Raw genomic sequence first — 18,561 nt, forward strand, 5'->3', positions numbered from 1 at the left:
ATCAAAGGAAATTGTAATTTTCCTCTTCAGGTGACTGTAACAGGTTTTTAATGTTAAGAAAACACTGTCCTCAGACTATCCATTGCTGCAGCTCCTCATGCTTCTGCGTTTTCAGGGGCCTCAAGCGCAAGAGCCCTTCCGTACGCGCGTCCTTGGCGGACGCGCTTACGTGCGTCCGCCAATTTTTCTATTAACTTTACGACAAAACAACGCGAGCCTCACGCAGCCAGCAAGGCTTGTGATTGGTCGGCTTACTACATCCCGTCCGGAGTCTAGTTTCCGGTTTCCTGCCCCATAATACGCGGAAATCACGGAAGATTTAGAAGAACGTATATAGACCAAATAGAAGAGCTCTTCGCAGAAGAGATCCGATAGTATGCTCACTTTTATAACCCGTCACTTACTGGCCGATTTGTCCGCCAGAAAGAGGTACGAGGAGCTGGAGTGGCGATCTAAATAAACAATCGACGAAGAAGAAAGAAGGCTAAGGTCGTCTTCGACAACAAACATTACTCCGCCTAGTGTTCTGGCGGGGAACTGCTTTGTAAGAGGCGCAGCGCTTGGGCCATGCAGAGGAGCCAGAGCATCGTTTACTGAGCCAGCTGATTGCATTGAGTAAACCTGTGTTACTGCTTGAGACCTGGAATCCCAACGGAGGATATATTAGATTCATATTAGATTCATATTTTAGTCATTGTCCGACAACCATTTCACTTGTTCTTCGTCTTTGTATTTAGTCTCATGTTTATAGGGTTATTCTTGGTTCCATTATATGTTAGTACTGTGTATTCTTCTACTTTATTGTGAATCATTTACTTAGGGAGTATATATCGTTTATTGCATTCTATTTTATATTTTGAGCTATTTAAATTCTTTCTATCTGTTTTATTGTTTCTTTGCTCTATTTGCACTGCCCTTAACATGCTGCTGTAACACAATCATTTCACAATTTGGGATCAATAAAGTGCATCTATACATCAGTACCAAAAAAAAAACAAGAAACCAGCAGAGATGATGTAGAAACTGTTTTTATTGAGCAAGAGCACCAGCAGGTAAATCATTCGATCTGAATGATTTAAGGATCGTTGGGTGAAAACATTCGGTCCTGCAGTGGTTTGATAAATTCTACAATGTACATGTTGCTGTGTGTCTGTTTGTTAACTCAAGTAAAACTTAACTGAAGTTAAACTGAAGTTAAACAGAAAGAATTTGAAATTAAACTTAAGTTTATCGATCATTCTGCAGCCTTTTGATTTAATAACATGTCGATGTTCTTTTAATTTCAAATGGTTTGTGTATAAAACTAAATATAGTGTAAAACAAATATATAAAATATATTTACATAAAGTTAGGACGTGATGTTTGACAGAGTGTGAAGCTGGGACACGAGTGTGGACGAAGACAAACTGACGAGTCATCGATTCTGATGGAAGCTAAACTGTTTCAAGTCACAAACAGTTTGAAGGAAGTAAAATTCCACACATCCTTTTTCAAAATCACAGTTTTGCATCCACACTTAACTCATCCTGCTCATCCTCATCCAGCGCAGCCAAACCCAGTTAGAACCGGTGACTTCAGTTAAGGCTTCACTTCCTTTTGAGCCAGATCACGTCCAGAAAACATTGTTGGTCAGAAAATTCTCTGTCTCATCGGCGAAGGCAGTAAAAGTTGATCCGAAGCATCGTGGCCACGAGTTTAAAAAAAGTCTAGATATAATTGAAATATAAAATAAGAGAAATATTTTATCAAAAAGGTAAAACATTCCAAAAACACAGTTGTGACATGTTGTCAGGTTGATGGATTCTATGAATTAAGTCTTAAATTGTACTAGTTACTGAAAATATCGTTCCTCGTCATTTTTTCTGAAAATATTTCAACTTAATTAAATAATTAGAGCTTTCTTCTTGAAATATGATTTTTCGTTTCTCAAATAATGAAAATTAAAAGATTTCTCTCAGTCTCAGCTTTTTAGATGTAATTCATCCCCAAATGTTTAAACGACAGTTTGATGAAGGTTTAGTAGAAGAAGAAGAAAAATGTCGAGTTTGTTACACCAACGAATTAAATCTTCATCTTTATGTTATTTAACTAAAGACGTTTTTCACAGGAACCTCCTTGGGGTCCTGCAGATGGCGCTGCACCTCAGTTTGTTAACTACTATGTAAATCAGACTTTACTCATAGGTTAGATTCCTGTGTCCTCAAGCAAGGCAATTGCCCCCTGAGCCTCCAGGGGACGCTGTTTTCTGACACCAGGACACCTCTGACACACCCACTGGGATCAAAGATCACAAGATTGATTCCTGAGTGTCCACTGCTGAGGTGCTGTTGAGCCAGGCACTAACAGGTACAGACAGTTTCCGTGAGTTCATGAAGGATTTAAATGAGAAACCCAGTGATGATGATGGAAAAGTCTTCATCATCACTGTCTTTGTCATCCTCAGGTCCGCTGGAGACTCAACCATGGAGCTCAAAGCAGCGACGAGGACTCGACTTTCTGAGGAATGGTGGGTCGAGTGGGAGGAGCAGGAGGTCGTCTGCACAGAAACAAACATGAAGTTCTCAGGTTTACGCTTCACGTTCATTTTTTTTCTTTGTTCTATTGTAATTTGTAAAAACCGACATCTCCTAACCCGACATCTCAAAGAGTCGTACCTTTTGGAAGGCCCTGTAGGTGCGACGGTGCTGTGCGGCCGGATTTTGGTGTTGGAGGTGCAGGCAGCGGGTTGAGGTGGGAGAGGGGGAAGGTGGGGATGGGATGGTGGCGCCAGGGGGCGGGGCTTCTTTGGCACGATAGGTTTGAGTGGAAGAGGAACCTGAAGAGAGAAACGTTAAAATGTGAAACTACCGAGCTTATTTATTGATGGTTTCTTTTAGCTAATGCATCGTACGTTCTCTGGTGCCATAGAAATATGAAAAACATGATCCAGCTCAGCCAATCACAGCGAGGGAACCCAGGTGGAACCGGTGACCTGGGTTAAGGCTTCTTTTCATTTTTAGCCAGATCACGTCCAGAAAACATTGTTGGTCAGATCGAGGAAGTCATCAACGTTTATTTCAGCAGTCAGTGGGTGAGAAGGCAGGGAGGACAAAAAAGATTTTAAAGGTCAAAGTACTTCTAGAGTTAGGGTTGGGGTTAGATTACAACCCTCATGAACTTTTAATGTGAAAAATTTGCAGGAAGTTCGTAGTTAACCCCAGACTCTACAATTCATTATTTTCATTATTGTTTATTTTCATCACTGATTATTGCTCTCGGTCTGAGGGGAAAACTTAAAACATCTAGTTTTAAATTAGAAAAGATCTAAGACGTTTCAAAAATATTCCTGATGTTCCCGAATGCCTCACGTCTCAAACCACATCTCGCCACCAGGTCCCAGTAATCCCAGTGATGTCTTCAGTCAGAGCCACACGTTAACATGATCGTTCTACACACGACACAAATGGCAGCTACATGCTAAGAGCCAGCAGGTGGGATGGGGGGTCTACCTGTCCAGGTGTGACGGGGTCAGGGGGGAGTGGCTTGTTGGGAGGAGCTGGTCGACCCAGCAGCTGCTGCAGGTTAGTGAGAAGGAGGAAAGAGAAAAGTGAAGCGACAGAAAGACGACTGGAGGTGAAATTGATGAATGAAACAAAACATCCGAATCACAGGATTTAATGAAGCAGTAGAACAAAGGAGAAAACCCCAAACACACAAACATGAAAAACGTTTGTTGAATTTTCTTTTTCTGTGGGAAATTAACTTTTGTAATAAAAGTGAGAAGAACCATCATAAAATCAACCGATTGAGATCATCCCAGACACACGATACATTAGGGCTGCATGATATTAGGAAAACATGCGATAATGTTGAATGTTGTGATGACGATATGATTTGCGATGAATAAACAAATGTATAAAAGTATAAAGTGTTAAAGTCTTTCTGCTCCGGTTCACTGCTATAGACTTCATACAGTCAGTGGTTGATACAGACGCTGAAATAATGAAAATCATTATTTCCCTTCCAACAACATGGTTTAATTGGAAAGATTCCCCCTGGTTAGGGACACCGTGGACGGCTCCACAGCCAGAGGGAGAGGACACGCAGCCCGGCCACAGGCCACCAGGTCTGGGGCAGACACCAGGGAACCGTGCACAACTCCACCAGCTCCACAGACTGGGATCAGTCTTTACATACAACTTCGTACCTTGAAAGGTTACATTTTTACGGTATTTAGTGGCTCCGTCAGTAATTTACTGCTCCTCTCTGTCTTTAACACCATCTCTTCTAGTTCTACATTCATTTACTAAGTTTACAGATGTAACTGAAGCGGAGAGAGAGAGCAGCAGAGTCAGTGTGTGTGTGCCGTTACTTTCCCCTCAGTTTCAAACACTTTATTTAAGAAGCTACTTCTACCATCAACTGCGTATAGGGTCAATTTGCTGGTTGCTGATTAAACAGTAGAAGAAGAGTTGTCTCGACCTCCGACCAACACGAGCGACCGCGGATCATTTGAACTCCTGTCGACCAATCAGACACGTTACAGTTTGTCTCCATCAAGAACAGATCAGACAGTTGAACACATTTGCTTCGTATCAATTATTTGATCGTTTGCGTTTATTAATGATGATTATTTTATGTGAAAAAAAAGGGTTAAATAACCCTAAACTAACACTTAAATGGCACTTACTTATAGCACTTTGTAGTTTTGCTTTATTTTGAAGAAATTGTACTTTCTTGATTCTTGTCGTCCTTGGTCTGTACCCTCGGGTTTGATGCACTTATTGTAAGTCGCTTTGGATAAAAGCGTCAGCCAAATGAAATGAAATGTAATGTAATGTAATGTAAAAGTGTTAAACATCCTCAAAACATAACGTCCTATAAATATTTTTTTTTATGTAAACATGTTGTTCCCACTATTCATATGACGACAACAACACAAACTGCTCACACACTCTGACCCGTTAGCAAGAGCAGCAGGCTAACGTTAACGCACATGCAGGGGAGTTCAGGTGAGGTTACCTGCGGCAGGGAGTTTAGGGTGGGGTCAGGGGGGAGAGGCTTAGTGGGAGGAGCAGGTCTGTCATGAACCTGATTGGAGAGAAAACAGGAAGCAGAGTGACAGCTGAAAACATGCAGAGCAGATATCAAAGGTCAAACAAGCAGGTGTGTTATCATAAGCAGGAAGAAAAAAAAAACACATCTTCAAGTCTTTCTGAGTCCACAAAACACTTTTTAGTTTCAGGTGTAATAAGCGTTAGAGCAGAATCCAATTCAACTAAAGTAGCTGGTTCTTCAAACAGAAAACAAACAACAGAAAAATCACAACATGTCTCCATTCTGCTCCTGTGATGTCATCAAGTGTCCGGAAGCCCCGACGTTCATATTCAACTAGAAACGAGGTCATTTACACCAAGTTTATTTAATGTGTCTGTGATGCTCCTCAGAGCCACGTTCACATTCGTACGCACACACGAGCTGTCACACACAGGGAGGCGGTGGACTGGTGGCAGGAACTTGGACTATGGGCAGAGAAGGTCTCTGGTTCGACTCTGGTTCGACTCCACGGAGAGACAACAAAAGACGAACCTGGATTGATCTGTCCAAAAATCCAAGAGTCTCCCTACCCTGTCTAGTGCCCCTGAGCAAGGCACCTTACTCCCCCAACATCTGCTACCGGGCGCCGTACATGGTCGCTCACTGCTCTGTGTGTCCTGCACCAGATGGGTCAAAAGCAGAGGTTACATTTCCCTACCTGCATGAGTGTGTCTGTGCATGTCTGTGCATGTGTTTGGTATGAATAAATGCATCTTAATCTTAACACAAGGGCACGCACGTGGTGGCGGTAGCATGGCTGCAGTTACAGCTGTGTCTCGCTGATGTCGTCACGTGACCCCTGGGCGGGAGCAAAGCGGTGCGAGCTCGTGCAGTGTGTGCACCCACAAACATGAACTACAGCAGGAGGATAACAACCGACCTCTAGGCTAAACAACCTGGTGTAACTGACCTGGTTTCTAGTTGAATATGAATATCAGGGCTTCCGGACACTTGATGACATCACAGGAGCAGTTGTTTTTTACATTTGAAGAATCGGTCACCAGTTACTTCAGTTGTGTTGGAATTGGCTTCAATATTGTTTTTCCCTGAAACTCCAGAAGTATTTGTGGACTCCCACACTCACACACAAAGTAAAATGTGTTCTTCCTTCATCCAGGGACAGGGTTGGCGTTTGTGAGGTTGCTTGGGTTACCTCTTTGCGGGGGGGCGTCATTGGGATGTCAGCCTGTGGGTTCAGGTGGTATCTCAGTGCTTGGACCTGATCGCCGTCGTCCACTCGCTCCATCGTCTTAGTTCTGGAAAACAAAAACAGTCTGGAAATTATGAATAGCTTCACTCAGAAGCTGGCGTGACACTTGAAATGAACCTGCTGTGTTACAGTTTAATTTTAATCGACTGGTTTTAGGACGAGGGTTTACAAATTCTGAAGGATCACAGAGTTGTAGGAAAGGTAAATAAATACCAACTGAGCCATCCTGTCCAACAACACTTAAAGCTGCACCTGAAAACTGTTCAATATCCGGACTTTATGAACCAGAATGCTCTCTGCTGTTTTGGGTCCAGAAAGAAAATGTAGCATCACTTTAAACCAGGAGAAAAAAACCAGTGAGACGTGGATCAGTGCAGCTTTAAGTCCTGAAGTGGTGTGATGGGGTCTGAAGGGATCAGTGAGGTGACAGTAAAGACAGGGTCGACCACAGACCAGGACCCGACACATACTCTATTACCTGGAGATGTGGATATGGTCAAACTCCAAGTCCCACATCTCACTGTGAGTAACACTGCATTGTGGGTAAGAAAACACCGCAGGCAAGTTTAGAGACGAGTTATCAAGCAAGTCTCTTTTCTCAAGAATAAAGTTGTTATTTTATAAATAGAGGGATTTCATTAGACATATTAAAAACAATGAATACAGACAGATTATCAAGTAAATATAAACACAATCTTTATGTGATCATAACATATACAACATGTTTTTAGTCTGAATTTCATCTGATCTCCTCCGGAGCCGCGGGGATCCCAGCGGATATTTAGGCTGAAAACTTGGTGTAAACGACTTTGTTTCTAGTTATAAATGAATGTTGTGGACACTTGACACCAGCAGATATAGAGACATGTTATTTTAGGTCTGAAACTTTGATCACTAGTTCCTTCAGTCGTATTGGATTCAGCTGCAACACTGTTTACCTCTGTGGACTCAAACACTTCACCCCCTCCATCATAGTGATGAGGAGATGATGAGTGAATTTTCATTTCTCAGCGAACTATCCCTTTAATAATTAATAATCCTTTTAATAATTTAATCATTTTATTTAGAAATACATTCATAATAACAATAATAATATGTTCTCTCCCTCCCTCTAACTCACACACAAACTGGTGTGTCTTACCGGTTGTGTTGTCGAGCTTTGCGAAAAGGGCTGTTTGGTCTGAGACAGAGAAGACTCCGACGCACACGAGGGAAGCGAAGAGCGAGGAAGAGGAGGAGCACTGGCAGGATGAAGAGGAAGACAACGAGCAGGGCGACTCTGACCGGGTCCGACTCTGAACACACACAAATACACAAAGGGGCGGGGTTAACTGAGTCAGGGATAAAATGGTTTTCAGTTTAAAGGTCCGTATTTTAACCTGCTGCAGCTGAGGCCGGGCCGCTGTCCACGCTGCCGCCATGACCGGAGTGCCTGCAGTCAGGTGGAGCCCAGCCCACATCACAGTGACAGTTACTATTACTGTTACACACCTGAAACACACACATGCAGCAGGTTACACTCACCCACTTTCTTTTACAGGTGAGTGAAGTGTCAAATCTGTGGAGTCGTCCCTCACTCACCCCATGGCCGTTACATTTCCTGCGACAGTCGTCAACGCCGAACACGGACACGTTCTGACACCTCTGGTTCAAACAGGCCTGAAAGAAAAGAAAACAATAGAGACATTTAAATATCACAAATTTTGTGATATTAAAATATAATTGTGACTGTGTGTATCTCTGCTGACTCTTATTTAAATTATCACTCATTTCACATCACGTGATGTTAGAGAATGTGTCAAAAATATATGTTTTAGTTTTACGTTATCGAGAAAAATCTTTGATCTTTGTGAAACCTGAACCGCTCTTTTTTATTTCCTGCTGCCTTATCTCATCCAGAGCTGCTGGGAGCACTGGCTGACCTTTGCGGGTCCGCAGGCGGTGCCCTGGGCCACAGTGGCAGGGTCGGACACGTCATCTCCGAGGTGGAAGAAAGTTCCTCTGCAGATGAGGTCACTGACATTGAAGCGGACAGTGGTGGTGAGGATCTCTGCGTTGGTGCCCAGCAGGGGGCGCTCTCTCCCGCCTTGACACTGAATTCGTCCGCAGTGAACGTCACTGAACATGAGGGGGTGTGTCACTGCAGAACACTCCGAGGATTCTGAAAACTTTGTGTGTACAGTGTGTACTCACGAGTTTCCACAGGGGATGTAGGATCTGTTGTTAAGCTGACCACAGTTCCCATGTTTGTTTCCTTGTTTATTGACAGATGAGAAGCAGACGGCCGGAGCACTGGTGGCGTCTGAGGACAGACACACAACAAAACCTGGTTAAACATCACTGTAAACTAACTGGACCAGTCTAAACTGGTTTAACATCACTGTAAACAAACTGGATCACTCTAAACATCTATAAACCAATTTGGGATCAGTATGAACTAGTTTAAACTGCGATCAGATTTGGGTACAGACTGGTTTTGAACAGGGTTAGGACACTATAAACTGGTTTTGTCTTAAAAAAGTAAACCAGTTTCTTACTGGGTCCCCACAGCGTCTGACACTGGGTGTTCATGCTGGCACAAACTCCTCCGTGGCAGTAGGAGGCGCCATCCTCACAGAGCTCTCCGTTCTGCAGGAAGACATTGGGTGGACAGTGGGGGGAGGAGCCGGTGCAGAACTCAGGGAGGTCACATTCTCCAATCGGCTCCCGACACACCGAGCCCGCTGCTCGCAGCTTAGGAGGGAGGGGCAAAGAGTCATGTACTGATGTGAGCGACAAAGATGGCGTCTGTGAGCGAGTGGTCGAATCTTACTTTGCAGTTGTGACAACAGATTCCATCAGAAGAACACTGAGCTCCAGGAAGCAGCTGACACGTGGATGCATTACAGCAAGGGTCATCACACTCCTGACCAATCAGAACATAGCATCGACAGTGACAGTCAGACAGACAGGTGGGTCAGACAGGTGAGCAGACAGGTGAGCAGACAGGTGAGTCAGACAGACAGGTGAGCAGACAGGTGAGCAGACAGACAGGTGGGTCAGAGAGACAGGTGAGCAGACAGACAGGTGAGCAGACAGGTGAGCAGACAGGTGAGCAGACAGACAGATGAGCAGACAGGTGGGTCAGACAGACAGGTGGGTCAGAGAGACAGGTGAGCAGACAGACAGGTGAGTCAGACAGACAGGTGAGCAGACAGACAGGCACCTCCAGCAGGCCACAGTCACACTCCTCTCCTCGCTCCAGGTACAGGTTTCCACAGCGAGGTCCTCCCAGCAGGAGGTCGGGCTGTGGGACGTTGAAGAGACACATCCCCCCCCCGTGCAGCAGACTGACGGACAGGTCTGCGGCGCTGCAGCTGCTGAACTGCTGACCTGGCATGAACCTGTAGGTTACACGCAATGACAAGTTCAGAGAGTGGGAAGCGGCCGCTGCCTAACCCACGTTGACCCCAGTTCAAACATCTGGTGCTGACCCGGTCGACGGCTCCATGATGCATCCTCCTAGACGCGGCTCATTCTGACAGGAGCAGCGGCGTTCGGCCGTGTCGTGGCTCATCCCCAAATTGTGACCAAGCTCATGTGCCACAGTAGAGGCCACGCCCACCACGCTGACCAGGTGATCCTGAGGCAGATTCAGAAAAGCGTTTCTATCGGACGCTGAGGTGCGGGATTAGTCGGTTACCTGTCGCCATGGTGAACAGCTGACACTCACCACGTTAACTCCACCGGACCTGTCTCTGGAGCACATGGACGACTGGGACGCCATCCCCACTGTGGTGCCGTCAAATGACCCGCCCCTGCACAATAAAACCAAACGTTACTTGTGATGATTACGACAGGACGGATGCTTTTATTTTGGTAACTGTTCCTGTCATACATGACAAGCTGGGCGTTGTCATGGCGAAGGCGTGGCAGCAGCTCTCTGGTTCTCCACTCCAGGAAGTTGTTGAGTGTGTCCGTGGGACTCTTCTCCACCTGGATCTTGTCTCGGTCGCTCCAGATCTCCAGACCGGTCAAAGCCACCCGCACGTTCAGAGGACGGTAGAACTGCAGGAGAAGAGAGAGCCTCTGGTTTCTTCTGGTTCAGTGATGAGCAGGTCAGAGGTCAAAGATCAGATTAGTCTTACCCAGTCCACCTGGTTGGCCACGTCCAGCATGCGGTAGATGATGGTGTTGTTGTTCTTCTGATAATTCATGAACTGAGAGCAGATGAGAGACAATTATGTGATGCATCAGCATTTAAACACAGTGATCACTGCTGCCACTCAGTGTTGAAAGATGTTACTGCAGATAAACATCCACACTGACCTCCTGGTGATCAGCCACCAGCACAAGCTCGATGTATTTCGTCTCTGTCAAGATGTCTCTCTTTTTCTGCAGACAGAGGAAAGAAGATAGAACAAGCTTCAGCAACAGCACGTGGAGCTCTGTGATTGGCTGTTTCTCAGTGAAATGCAGTCTAATTTTGTTATAATTTATTAGGTGGGGGGGGTCTATCTCACCCTGTGTGTGTGAGTGAAGCTGTGGATCGGGGGGAGAGCGGTGTGTGACACCACGCAGCCTCCAGCAACATCGCCCTCCAGAGGACTAGTGGAGAACAATAAATGGACTCCTTCTTCACCTCCTTCTCGACCTCCACTTCCTTCACCACCATCTTCTCCAGTCTCCCCTCCTCCCCACTCCTCCTGCCCCTGCTGGCCGGGGTTATGGTGGTCGTCCTCCTGGGGCTGCAGCTCGAAGCTCAGCGTGGAGTTGATGGCTATGACGCCTCTGCAGGAGGAATTAGGTGATGTGTTCAGTTTTATGCTGCACAGCTGATAAAACTGTTCAAACTAAAGCTGAGAAAACTCGACAACTCCTGAGGTGACTCTTTTTATAGGATGAATTTCAGCTTTGTTGTGTGTCGTCTGTCAGTGCACAGGAGCAATGTGATGTGTCCAGCTCCACACCACTACCAGCGTAAGATGGCAGAGTTTGTATCAGAAGATACTTTAGTTTCATTTCTGGAGGAAGTGGAGACACCTCGACCATCTTTATTAACAGTAGTTGATCATCTTTATATTCGCCTCATATCACAAACAGAGAGAAACGTAAACTCGTGGTGAACAAACATTTATATTGACAAAATGAAAGAAAATAAACGTCCACTTCTCCTGTGATAATAACCAGATGGGTCCAGAGGAGCCTATGGGTACGAACAGTGTGAGAACATAAATGGTGAGTTGTTTTTTACTCATTCAGTTTGAGTGGGAATTCAACAACAACATTTCTAAGATGTTCAGTGTGAGCAGCTTTAGATGTGATGAAATAGTTTCTCTTCATTTTTAAAATCCAGGACACAGTGGTTTGTGTCTCTGAGTCTCTGGAGCTCGACCCTGAAAACCCAAAACTGGATCAGGTCTCTTCAGGTGAGCTGCTGGGTAAACCCCACTAATCCTGCTACAGAGGGCAGAGGTCGCACACATTTATCCAGATCAGTTTAACCTGAAGAGAAATGCTCATGACGTCACTCACATTTTGTGCTGAGAAGGCCAAGAAACACAAAGAGGTGAAACTCATTAAATCCAGGACAAATCAGATTGAAACAGATTTATTTTCTTTCATTGTTGTTGCAGAAGAAAATGTTTTTCTCTTGTGTTAAAAGACGTTTTGGACTCACTGAACTGGTTCTGACGTTCAAAGCTGCATTCTCAAACCCATTCGTGCACAAGGACACAAGCGTTTCATGTGCTCACAGCTGCTGTGATGAACTTGTGTGTCCAACAGAAACCAGGAATCCAGCCAGGCACAAAGGAAAAGCGGATATTTTGTGTTAATTCGGCTCAGGATTCATTTTTCTGATTTAATCCGGAAAAAAACAATGGAGACCGATGCAGTTACTCTAGCTGCAGTTTGTGATAATAAGGTATCAGCTCAGCCAACATGTCTAACTGATTCCGACATCAACACTTGATGAATAACAGTGACTGACCTGAGTCCGGAGCAGGTGCTCAGAGCCACTCTGGACTGAGGGAATCCCCTGACACTGCCTTGGTAATAACAGTGAGTCTGTGGACGACATGATATGTGTCACACAGCTGGAAAACATCACAAACATACACACACACACACACACAAAGACAGAAGGTGGTGCCTTCACTGCCTCACCACAGGGTTGGCTGTCACAGACACGCCGGTTCCGTTGGGCAGGTAGTAGAAGACGTTGGGTGGTTTAGGCAGAAGGTCGCTGCAAAGACACAAATCTCAGATATTTATTAACTTCAACACAGATGTGTTTCACAAAAACACGACAACTAGAGAGCAGATTTCTAATCAGAACATATGTGAAAAGAGAACTCACTAAATGTTGGTGTGAATCTGGATCCAGGATCTATTTTCTTTAACATTTTCACTGATGAAAACAATCAGACTCATATTTCTGACAGTTTGGGATTTGGTGCCGATTGATTAAAAGGAAGGGACTGATGGTTTTCAAACTGTACAGATGACAAAGACCTCTGCATTTTCAGACTCACTGGTTCTTCTCCAGGTCCAACAGGAAGAGTTGTCCTCCCACCTCCAGTCCACACTGCAATCTGTTGGGGTGACCGTACTGAAACACAAGAGGAGAACGGTGAAGAACGTCTAGAGACAAACAGAGATGGTGAGGAACTTCCAGAGACAAACAGAGATGGTGAAGAACTTCCAGAGACACACAAGGTGTTGGCCGTTCAATGTGTTGCAAAGATAAATAGTTCACAGAGCCATATAAAAAAGTAACTCTAAATCGAAGCATACATTTTATTACCATTTTTTTTATAGTGTTTTAGTGGGGGTGTGTCTTTAGACATCCGTTAACCAATCAGTGTGGTTTCCTGCCTGTTAAAGAGTCACTTCCTGTTTGACCCCTCCTCGCTTTCTCCTCTCAGATCAGCCGGAAGTCGCTGTGCATGCGTGTGTTGAGTGTTATGGAGTTTTCAGAGACTGTCTCCTGTCCTCTCTCTGAGACATAGTGCAGCTGGCTGTCATGTATGGGGAAGTAAGAGAGTTTAGCAAAGGTCGAAGGCTTCACTCCATAGACACCTCAGATTTGAGACTGCGTAAGTGTGACTGCAGGAAAGCAGACTTGAGAATATGAGAGGACATCACGCACAGTTGTGTTAATGAATTCTGATTTCCTCCTTGGTGAAGCTTCAAGAAGTATTTAAGCATAAAACATCAAAGGGATCTGCACACTTTCTTCACTGATGAGTTGACCGTTTAAGGAGGGGCGGTGGTCTAGTGGCAGAAACTTGGACTATGGGCAGAGAAGGTCTCTGGTTCGTCTCCACGGAGAGACAACAAAAGACGAACCTGGATTGATCTGTCCAAAAATCCAAGAGTCTCCCTACCCTGTCTAGTGCCCCTGAGCAAGGCACCTTACTGCTCTGTGTGTCCTGCACCAGATGGGTCAAAAGCAGAGGTTACATTTCCCTACCTGCATGAGTGTGCCTTTGCATGTGTTTGGGACTAATAAATGCATCTTAATCTTAATTGACGGAGGGCGGAGCAGCTCTCTCTCTCTCTCTCTCTCTCTCTCTCTCTCTCTCTCTCTCTCTCTCTCTCTCTCTCTCTCTCTCTCTCTCTCTCTCTCTCTCTCTCTCTCTCTCTCTCGTGAGGTCATGTCTCTCGCCCAATCTCCAGATGACGTGGGCGGGGCTCAGAGCTGTCGACCAGATGTAGAGTTGTGGGCAGGGCAGACTATCTGTCACTTTGAATTAACATGACGACATCGGGCGTTTACCTCAGAGAGGGAACGTGAGTCTGAACATTCATCTGGTTCAAATGTGAGGAACTCCATTTCCCTCTTCTCCTTCTTCCTTGGTGGCCGGCCCCTTTACCTTATTCTTTCTACCTACTCGTTTCCTCTCACAACGGTAGAGTCACGAGGATTTCTGCAAGAAATGATCTCAGAGCTTCTGTCAACTGCACAGGAAGTGTCCATCCCCTAATACCCCTCCCCCTCTTCATCCTGTGGTCAGATCTCAGGGTTTCAGCAGGAGGTTCCCTCCTGGAGAAAACTGTCAGCGCTCCAACTTCCCTCTTGTCGGACTGAAGCAGGAGGAAATGAACGAGGGTGTTGAAAGAATACGAAGAGATGAATTCTTCTTCCTCCTCCAGACGACACAACGTTCTGTCACTTAATCTAATTTAATCTAATCTAATCTAATCCCTCACCTACGTTGTAGTTATAAAATGCATCACTGTTGCTATGGTTACTCCTGGCAACATATTCCAGCCTCTTAATCAGAGACCTTTTTTTAGGCTGGTGGTCTCATTTTTGTTTGGGTGTTGTTTTAGTATTGATGAACAGAATCTGTATTTGTAGACTGATTGCGTCACACTGGCGCGAACAGACTGTTCCACTTGAAATGCTCCTGTAAGTCCAGCCGACCAACGTGTCCTTCCACCCCCGAGCAAGGAAGGCTCCACCGAGTGGGTAATATATCTTTAAAATGTAATGTATAAATATATATATATAAATCACTTCCTATATATTCCTATATATGATTCCTATATATGCAAAGGATGTAGGATATTGATATAGAAAAACTGAATGATTCCTAAGATGTAATCAGATAAGCAAATATATAAAATATATTCATAAAATAAAAGTTTGAGTGAATTAATTATTGATTAACCAGTTATGTACTAGTAAAGTTGTAGGGGAACTTCAGTAGCAGTAAGTAATGATTTTTTTTCTCTGACCTGTAACGCTTCGGTGAGGCTCCGTCTCTCTCCGTCCATCAGTACAAAGGGACGTGTCTTCTCCAGCAGGGGGCGCCACCCTCTGTCGACACCTGGGGACACAGACATAAACAAAGATTGACGACATAACAACTCCAAAAAATTATGCCAAGGTGTCTCAATCGCTCTCTGGTGGCTGGCTGCAGTACAGGTCATAAACCCCGCCTCCTCTATGTCTGTGGGTGGGAAGGGAGGAGAGGTCAAGGTCATTTACAAACTGCGTCTCAGCCATCAGCTCTCTCATCTTCCTGTCCGCTTTGTTTACGCTGTGACATCATGAGCGGACGGATGGCGGCCATTGTTTTATTTATCTTTAGACAAAGTGACAGGAATTAATTAAAGGCACATGATTAAAACTTGACGCACAGGCTCAGTGACAGCAGCTGTAGACAGAGATCAGACAATGTTCAGGGGTCACTTGACAAAAAGAGCAAAGCTCATGTGTCTTAAATCAACAAATCACAGAATCATTTCAGACATAACGCTGATATGTTGTCTGGAAAACAAATCAATTAAATAAGGTGAGCTTGTTTCTGTGTCGCTGTTCAGATTCAGTGCAGCAGGATAACGACAGATTAGACACACACACACACACACACACACACACACACACACACACACACACACACACACACACACACACACACACACACACACACACACACACACACACACACACACACACACACACACACACACACACACACACACACACACACACACACACACACACACACACACACACACGTTCTATTCACACCTGACATTTACCCACCTGCAGAGTAATCTGATTACAGGAGGACAGCTCAGAGTTCAACAGTTCAGTTAGAACAGGCTCCGGTGTCATGATGACAGTATTTCATAAAGTCAAATTACGACAGTAACAGAATTTAATTGAATTCTGATCATCTCTATCTTCTCTCCGAGAGTTGAGTCCACAGGTTCACAACATGGAAGGTCGGGACACCAGTGACACCAGCAGACCTAACAAGCTGATTAAGAAGCTGGCTGCAAACCGGACTCTTCTGAAGTGGTGGTGGAAAGCAGGGCTTTGAACACTAACCCTACCTGTTATCCATCAAGGACAACCAGCCCCCTCTCCCCAGCTAGTGGACAGACAGCGGATCGTCTGTGGTATTTAGCCTTTGTCTTTGCTCTTTGTGAAATTGCCCTCGATATACTGCTGTAAGACAATTTCCCAAATTGAGATCAATATAGTCCATCTATGTATATCTATATCTGGGTTAATACTTCACTATTGCTACTGTATTATTACTGCAATTGATATAATAATAGTTTGCTGTGCCATTATAATTGTAATTATTCATATTATATTATATATATTATTCAATATATATAATATGACATTTGAATTTCCCTCCAGTGATCAGTAAAGAGATATTTGTATCTCTCTGTCTGTCTACACACGAATTGTTCAGCCTGAGTAAAGTAGTTGATTAAAAAATACTTTTGCAGCACAGTACTTATCTCGGTATCCGGTAACGTACCTGTGACGGTTGCGGTCAGACCGTCGTTACCGTCCCGCGGTGCGTTCAGGGACCGGCCGACCGTGAGGGCAGCTCGGCCGCTGAGCAGCAGCAGCAGAAAGGTCGCGGCGGCTCCGCTCATCGTCTCTGCGTCAGCGGGAAGCTGCAACAGGTCTCTGCCGGGACGAGGGTCTGTGAGCGCGGCTCGCGTTACCTCACCGTGTCCCGGCACGGGGCGAGGCTCCACCGAAACTCCATGGTGTTCCCCTCCCGGTGACCCGCAGGGTGGAGCGGGTTAGAGCGTCCGCTGGACCGGACCACAGCCGGGGGGGGGGGTGTCCGGGAACTCGGTTACTGGAGCAGGAAGCCCGCCCGGTCTTCGGTCCGCTATCTGCGTAGTTTTCTGACGTTAAAAGTTCCGTTAGCACCGGACAGACTCGCTCGGGTTGTGATTGATCGACACCGGATAGTCCACAAGTTTTTCCCGGGGCCTGAGGCGGCAGAGTACCGCACACAGCGCGTTTATAACGGAGAGACTCCGCAAAGCTTACCGGAGCTAGTTGTAGGCATACCGGAAGTACCGTAATCCTGCCTTCAAAATAAAGGTCTATGAATCTTCACGTGTTACATTTACATTAGAAAAAAAGATTTCAGTTCATTAGATAACTGATCATTTATTTATAATCCATGTTAACCTGCTTTTTACTGTAAATAAAGATATACCACATTTCCCTCAACTGAAGCCAAATCATCTGGATCGCCCCCTGGTGTCTGTGCAGTGCAGATCACAGACCTCCTCCATGTTAGCAGATGGGACACGACCAAAGTAAACAATCGAAGTAGATAAATGTCAAAGATCTTTCTGTCGTTTCAGCTCGTTCTTATCTTACTGATGTTTGTTCAAGTGTTTCTGATCAGTTTGGGCTGAAACAGTTCTTAAATTAAACGTAATGATTCACAGATGAGAATGACCCCTGATTGGCTACGAGTGTGTGTGGGCGGGATACATATTTCAGCTGCATTTTATTTAATGTATGCAGGACAGATGGATTTTATTTTGAAAATATGTTGGATGCAGTATTTACATACCTCAGAGGATTGACAGGTATTTGATGAAACTTAAAATCATACAAACAAACCCAAACGTTTCGTAAATCATACTTTCTGCAGGAAATTAAATCAGATTCAAACTGAAAAAACAATCAGACCAGAGCCGGCCCCACACCAACAGGGGCCCTGACTAAAATGTGATTCGGGGCCCTTCTGACTTTTGACCATTATTACTACATAAGAAAGCAGACTTAGCTCTGAACAATTTACAATATTTATTAATACAGTGCAGTATTTCCGATGTTTGTCCAACGTGACGTCAGCTCTTTAAAAGTTAATAAGTGTGTTCAAACTGTGAGAAGGGAGCGAGTGTGACCTGAGCAGTTCTGGGTTCAGCAGGATTACGGCTCACAACTGATTCAGCATTAGATTAAAAAGAAGTGAGAGCAGCACGTGCTGGAGATCAGCTGGTTACATAACTCTGCTGAAGGCAAACATTGTGGTCATGTGATCATTACACACTCACACTAAAAAATCTTCAGGTTGAAACGTGCAGCGCCACCATCGGGCTCCCTCCACACTGACACCTCTGAGGTTTGTAGATCAGCACTGTGGTTACTATGGTTTCCAGTCTTTTGTTAACGATGACACAGAATTTATCTTCCTGATTGGTTCTCATCAGTCACATGACACGACTACCAGCGGTGAACACACAGCGTTGCAAACACTTCCTGTCGTAACATTTCCTGTCAGTGACATTTCCTGTCAGTAACAAATCCTGTCAGTAACACATCCTGTCAGTAACACTTCCTGTCAGTAACACAACCTGTTGTAACACTTCCTGTCAGTAACACTTCCTGTCATTAGCACTTCCTAAAAGTTACACTTCCTGTAAGTTACACTTCCTGCAGTTAAACTTCCTGTCAGTAGCACTTCCTGTCAGTAGCACTTCCTGTCAGTAGCACTTCCTGT

General features: G+C 44.9%; 1 protein-coding gene across 8 annotated transcripts; it reads right to left on the minus strand.

Annotated features, from left to right (window-relative positions):
* Positions 1-1,012: 1,012 nt before the first annotated feature.
* On the minus strand, positions 1,013-17,123 carry adam15 (ADAM metallopeptidase domain 15). Of its 8 annotated transcripts, XM_062398965.1 has the most exons (25): positions 16,561-17,122; positions 15,014-15,105; positions 12,802-12,878; positions 12,434-12,512; positions 12,258-12,334; positions 10,789-11,056; positions 10,595-10,660; positions 10,414-10,485; positions 10,164-10,333; positions 9,999-10,083; positions 9,760-9,908; positions 9,492-9,669; positions 9,099-9,191; positions 8,824-9,019; positions 8,480-8,588; positions 8,209-8,404; positions 7,868-7,945; positions 7,666-7,777; positions 7,428-7,581; positions 6,765-6,818; positions 6,230-6,332; positions 5,002-5,070; positions 3,489-3,554; positions 2,655-2,815; positions 1,013-2,536 (listed from the first exon to the last, which is right to left on the minus strand). In XM_062398965.1, the coding sequence occupies exons 1-25, from the start codon at positions 16,679-16,681 to the stop codon at positions 2,470-2,472; spliced, it is 2,892 nt and encodes a 963-aa protein (XP_062254949.1). In that variant the 5' UTR covers positions 16,682-17,122; the 3' UTR covers positions 1,013-2,469. The 8 variants fall into 8 exon arrangements, 7 of the variants coding, with proteins under 7 accessions (XP_062254949.1, XP_062254950.1, XP_062254952.1 ...); XM_062398966.1 differs by lacking the exon at positions 6,765-6,818 and having other exon boundaries at positions 16,561-17,121; XM_062398968.1 differs by lacking the exon at positions 5,002-5,070 and having other exon boundaries at positions 16,561-17,121.
* Positions 17,124-18,561: the final 1,438 nt, after the last annotated feature.

Source organism: Platichthys flesus, chromosome 11 (assembly GCF_949316205.1).
Source record: "Platichthys flesus chromosome 11, fPlaFle2.1, whole genome shotgun sequence".
NCBI lineage: Eukaryota > Metazoa > Chordata > Actinopteri > Pleuronectiformes > Pleuronectidae > Platichthys > Platichthys flesus.

Excerpts from the sequence above, each read along its gene's own strand:
- adam15 (XM_062398965.1), bottom strand. The coding sequence starts at position 16,681 with ATGAGCGGAGCCGCCGCGACCTTTCTGCTGCTGCTGCTCAGCGGCCGA. Across the intron at positions 15,106-16,560 it reads TCTGACCGCAACCGTCACAG|GTGTCGACAGAGGGTGGCGC; the intron begins GTACGTTACCGG and ends CTGTGTCCCCAG. Across the intron at positions 9,909-9,998 it reads GGTCCGGTGGAGTTAACGTG|GATCACCTGGTCAGCGTGGT; the intron begins GTGAGTGTCAGC and ends AATCTGCCTCAG.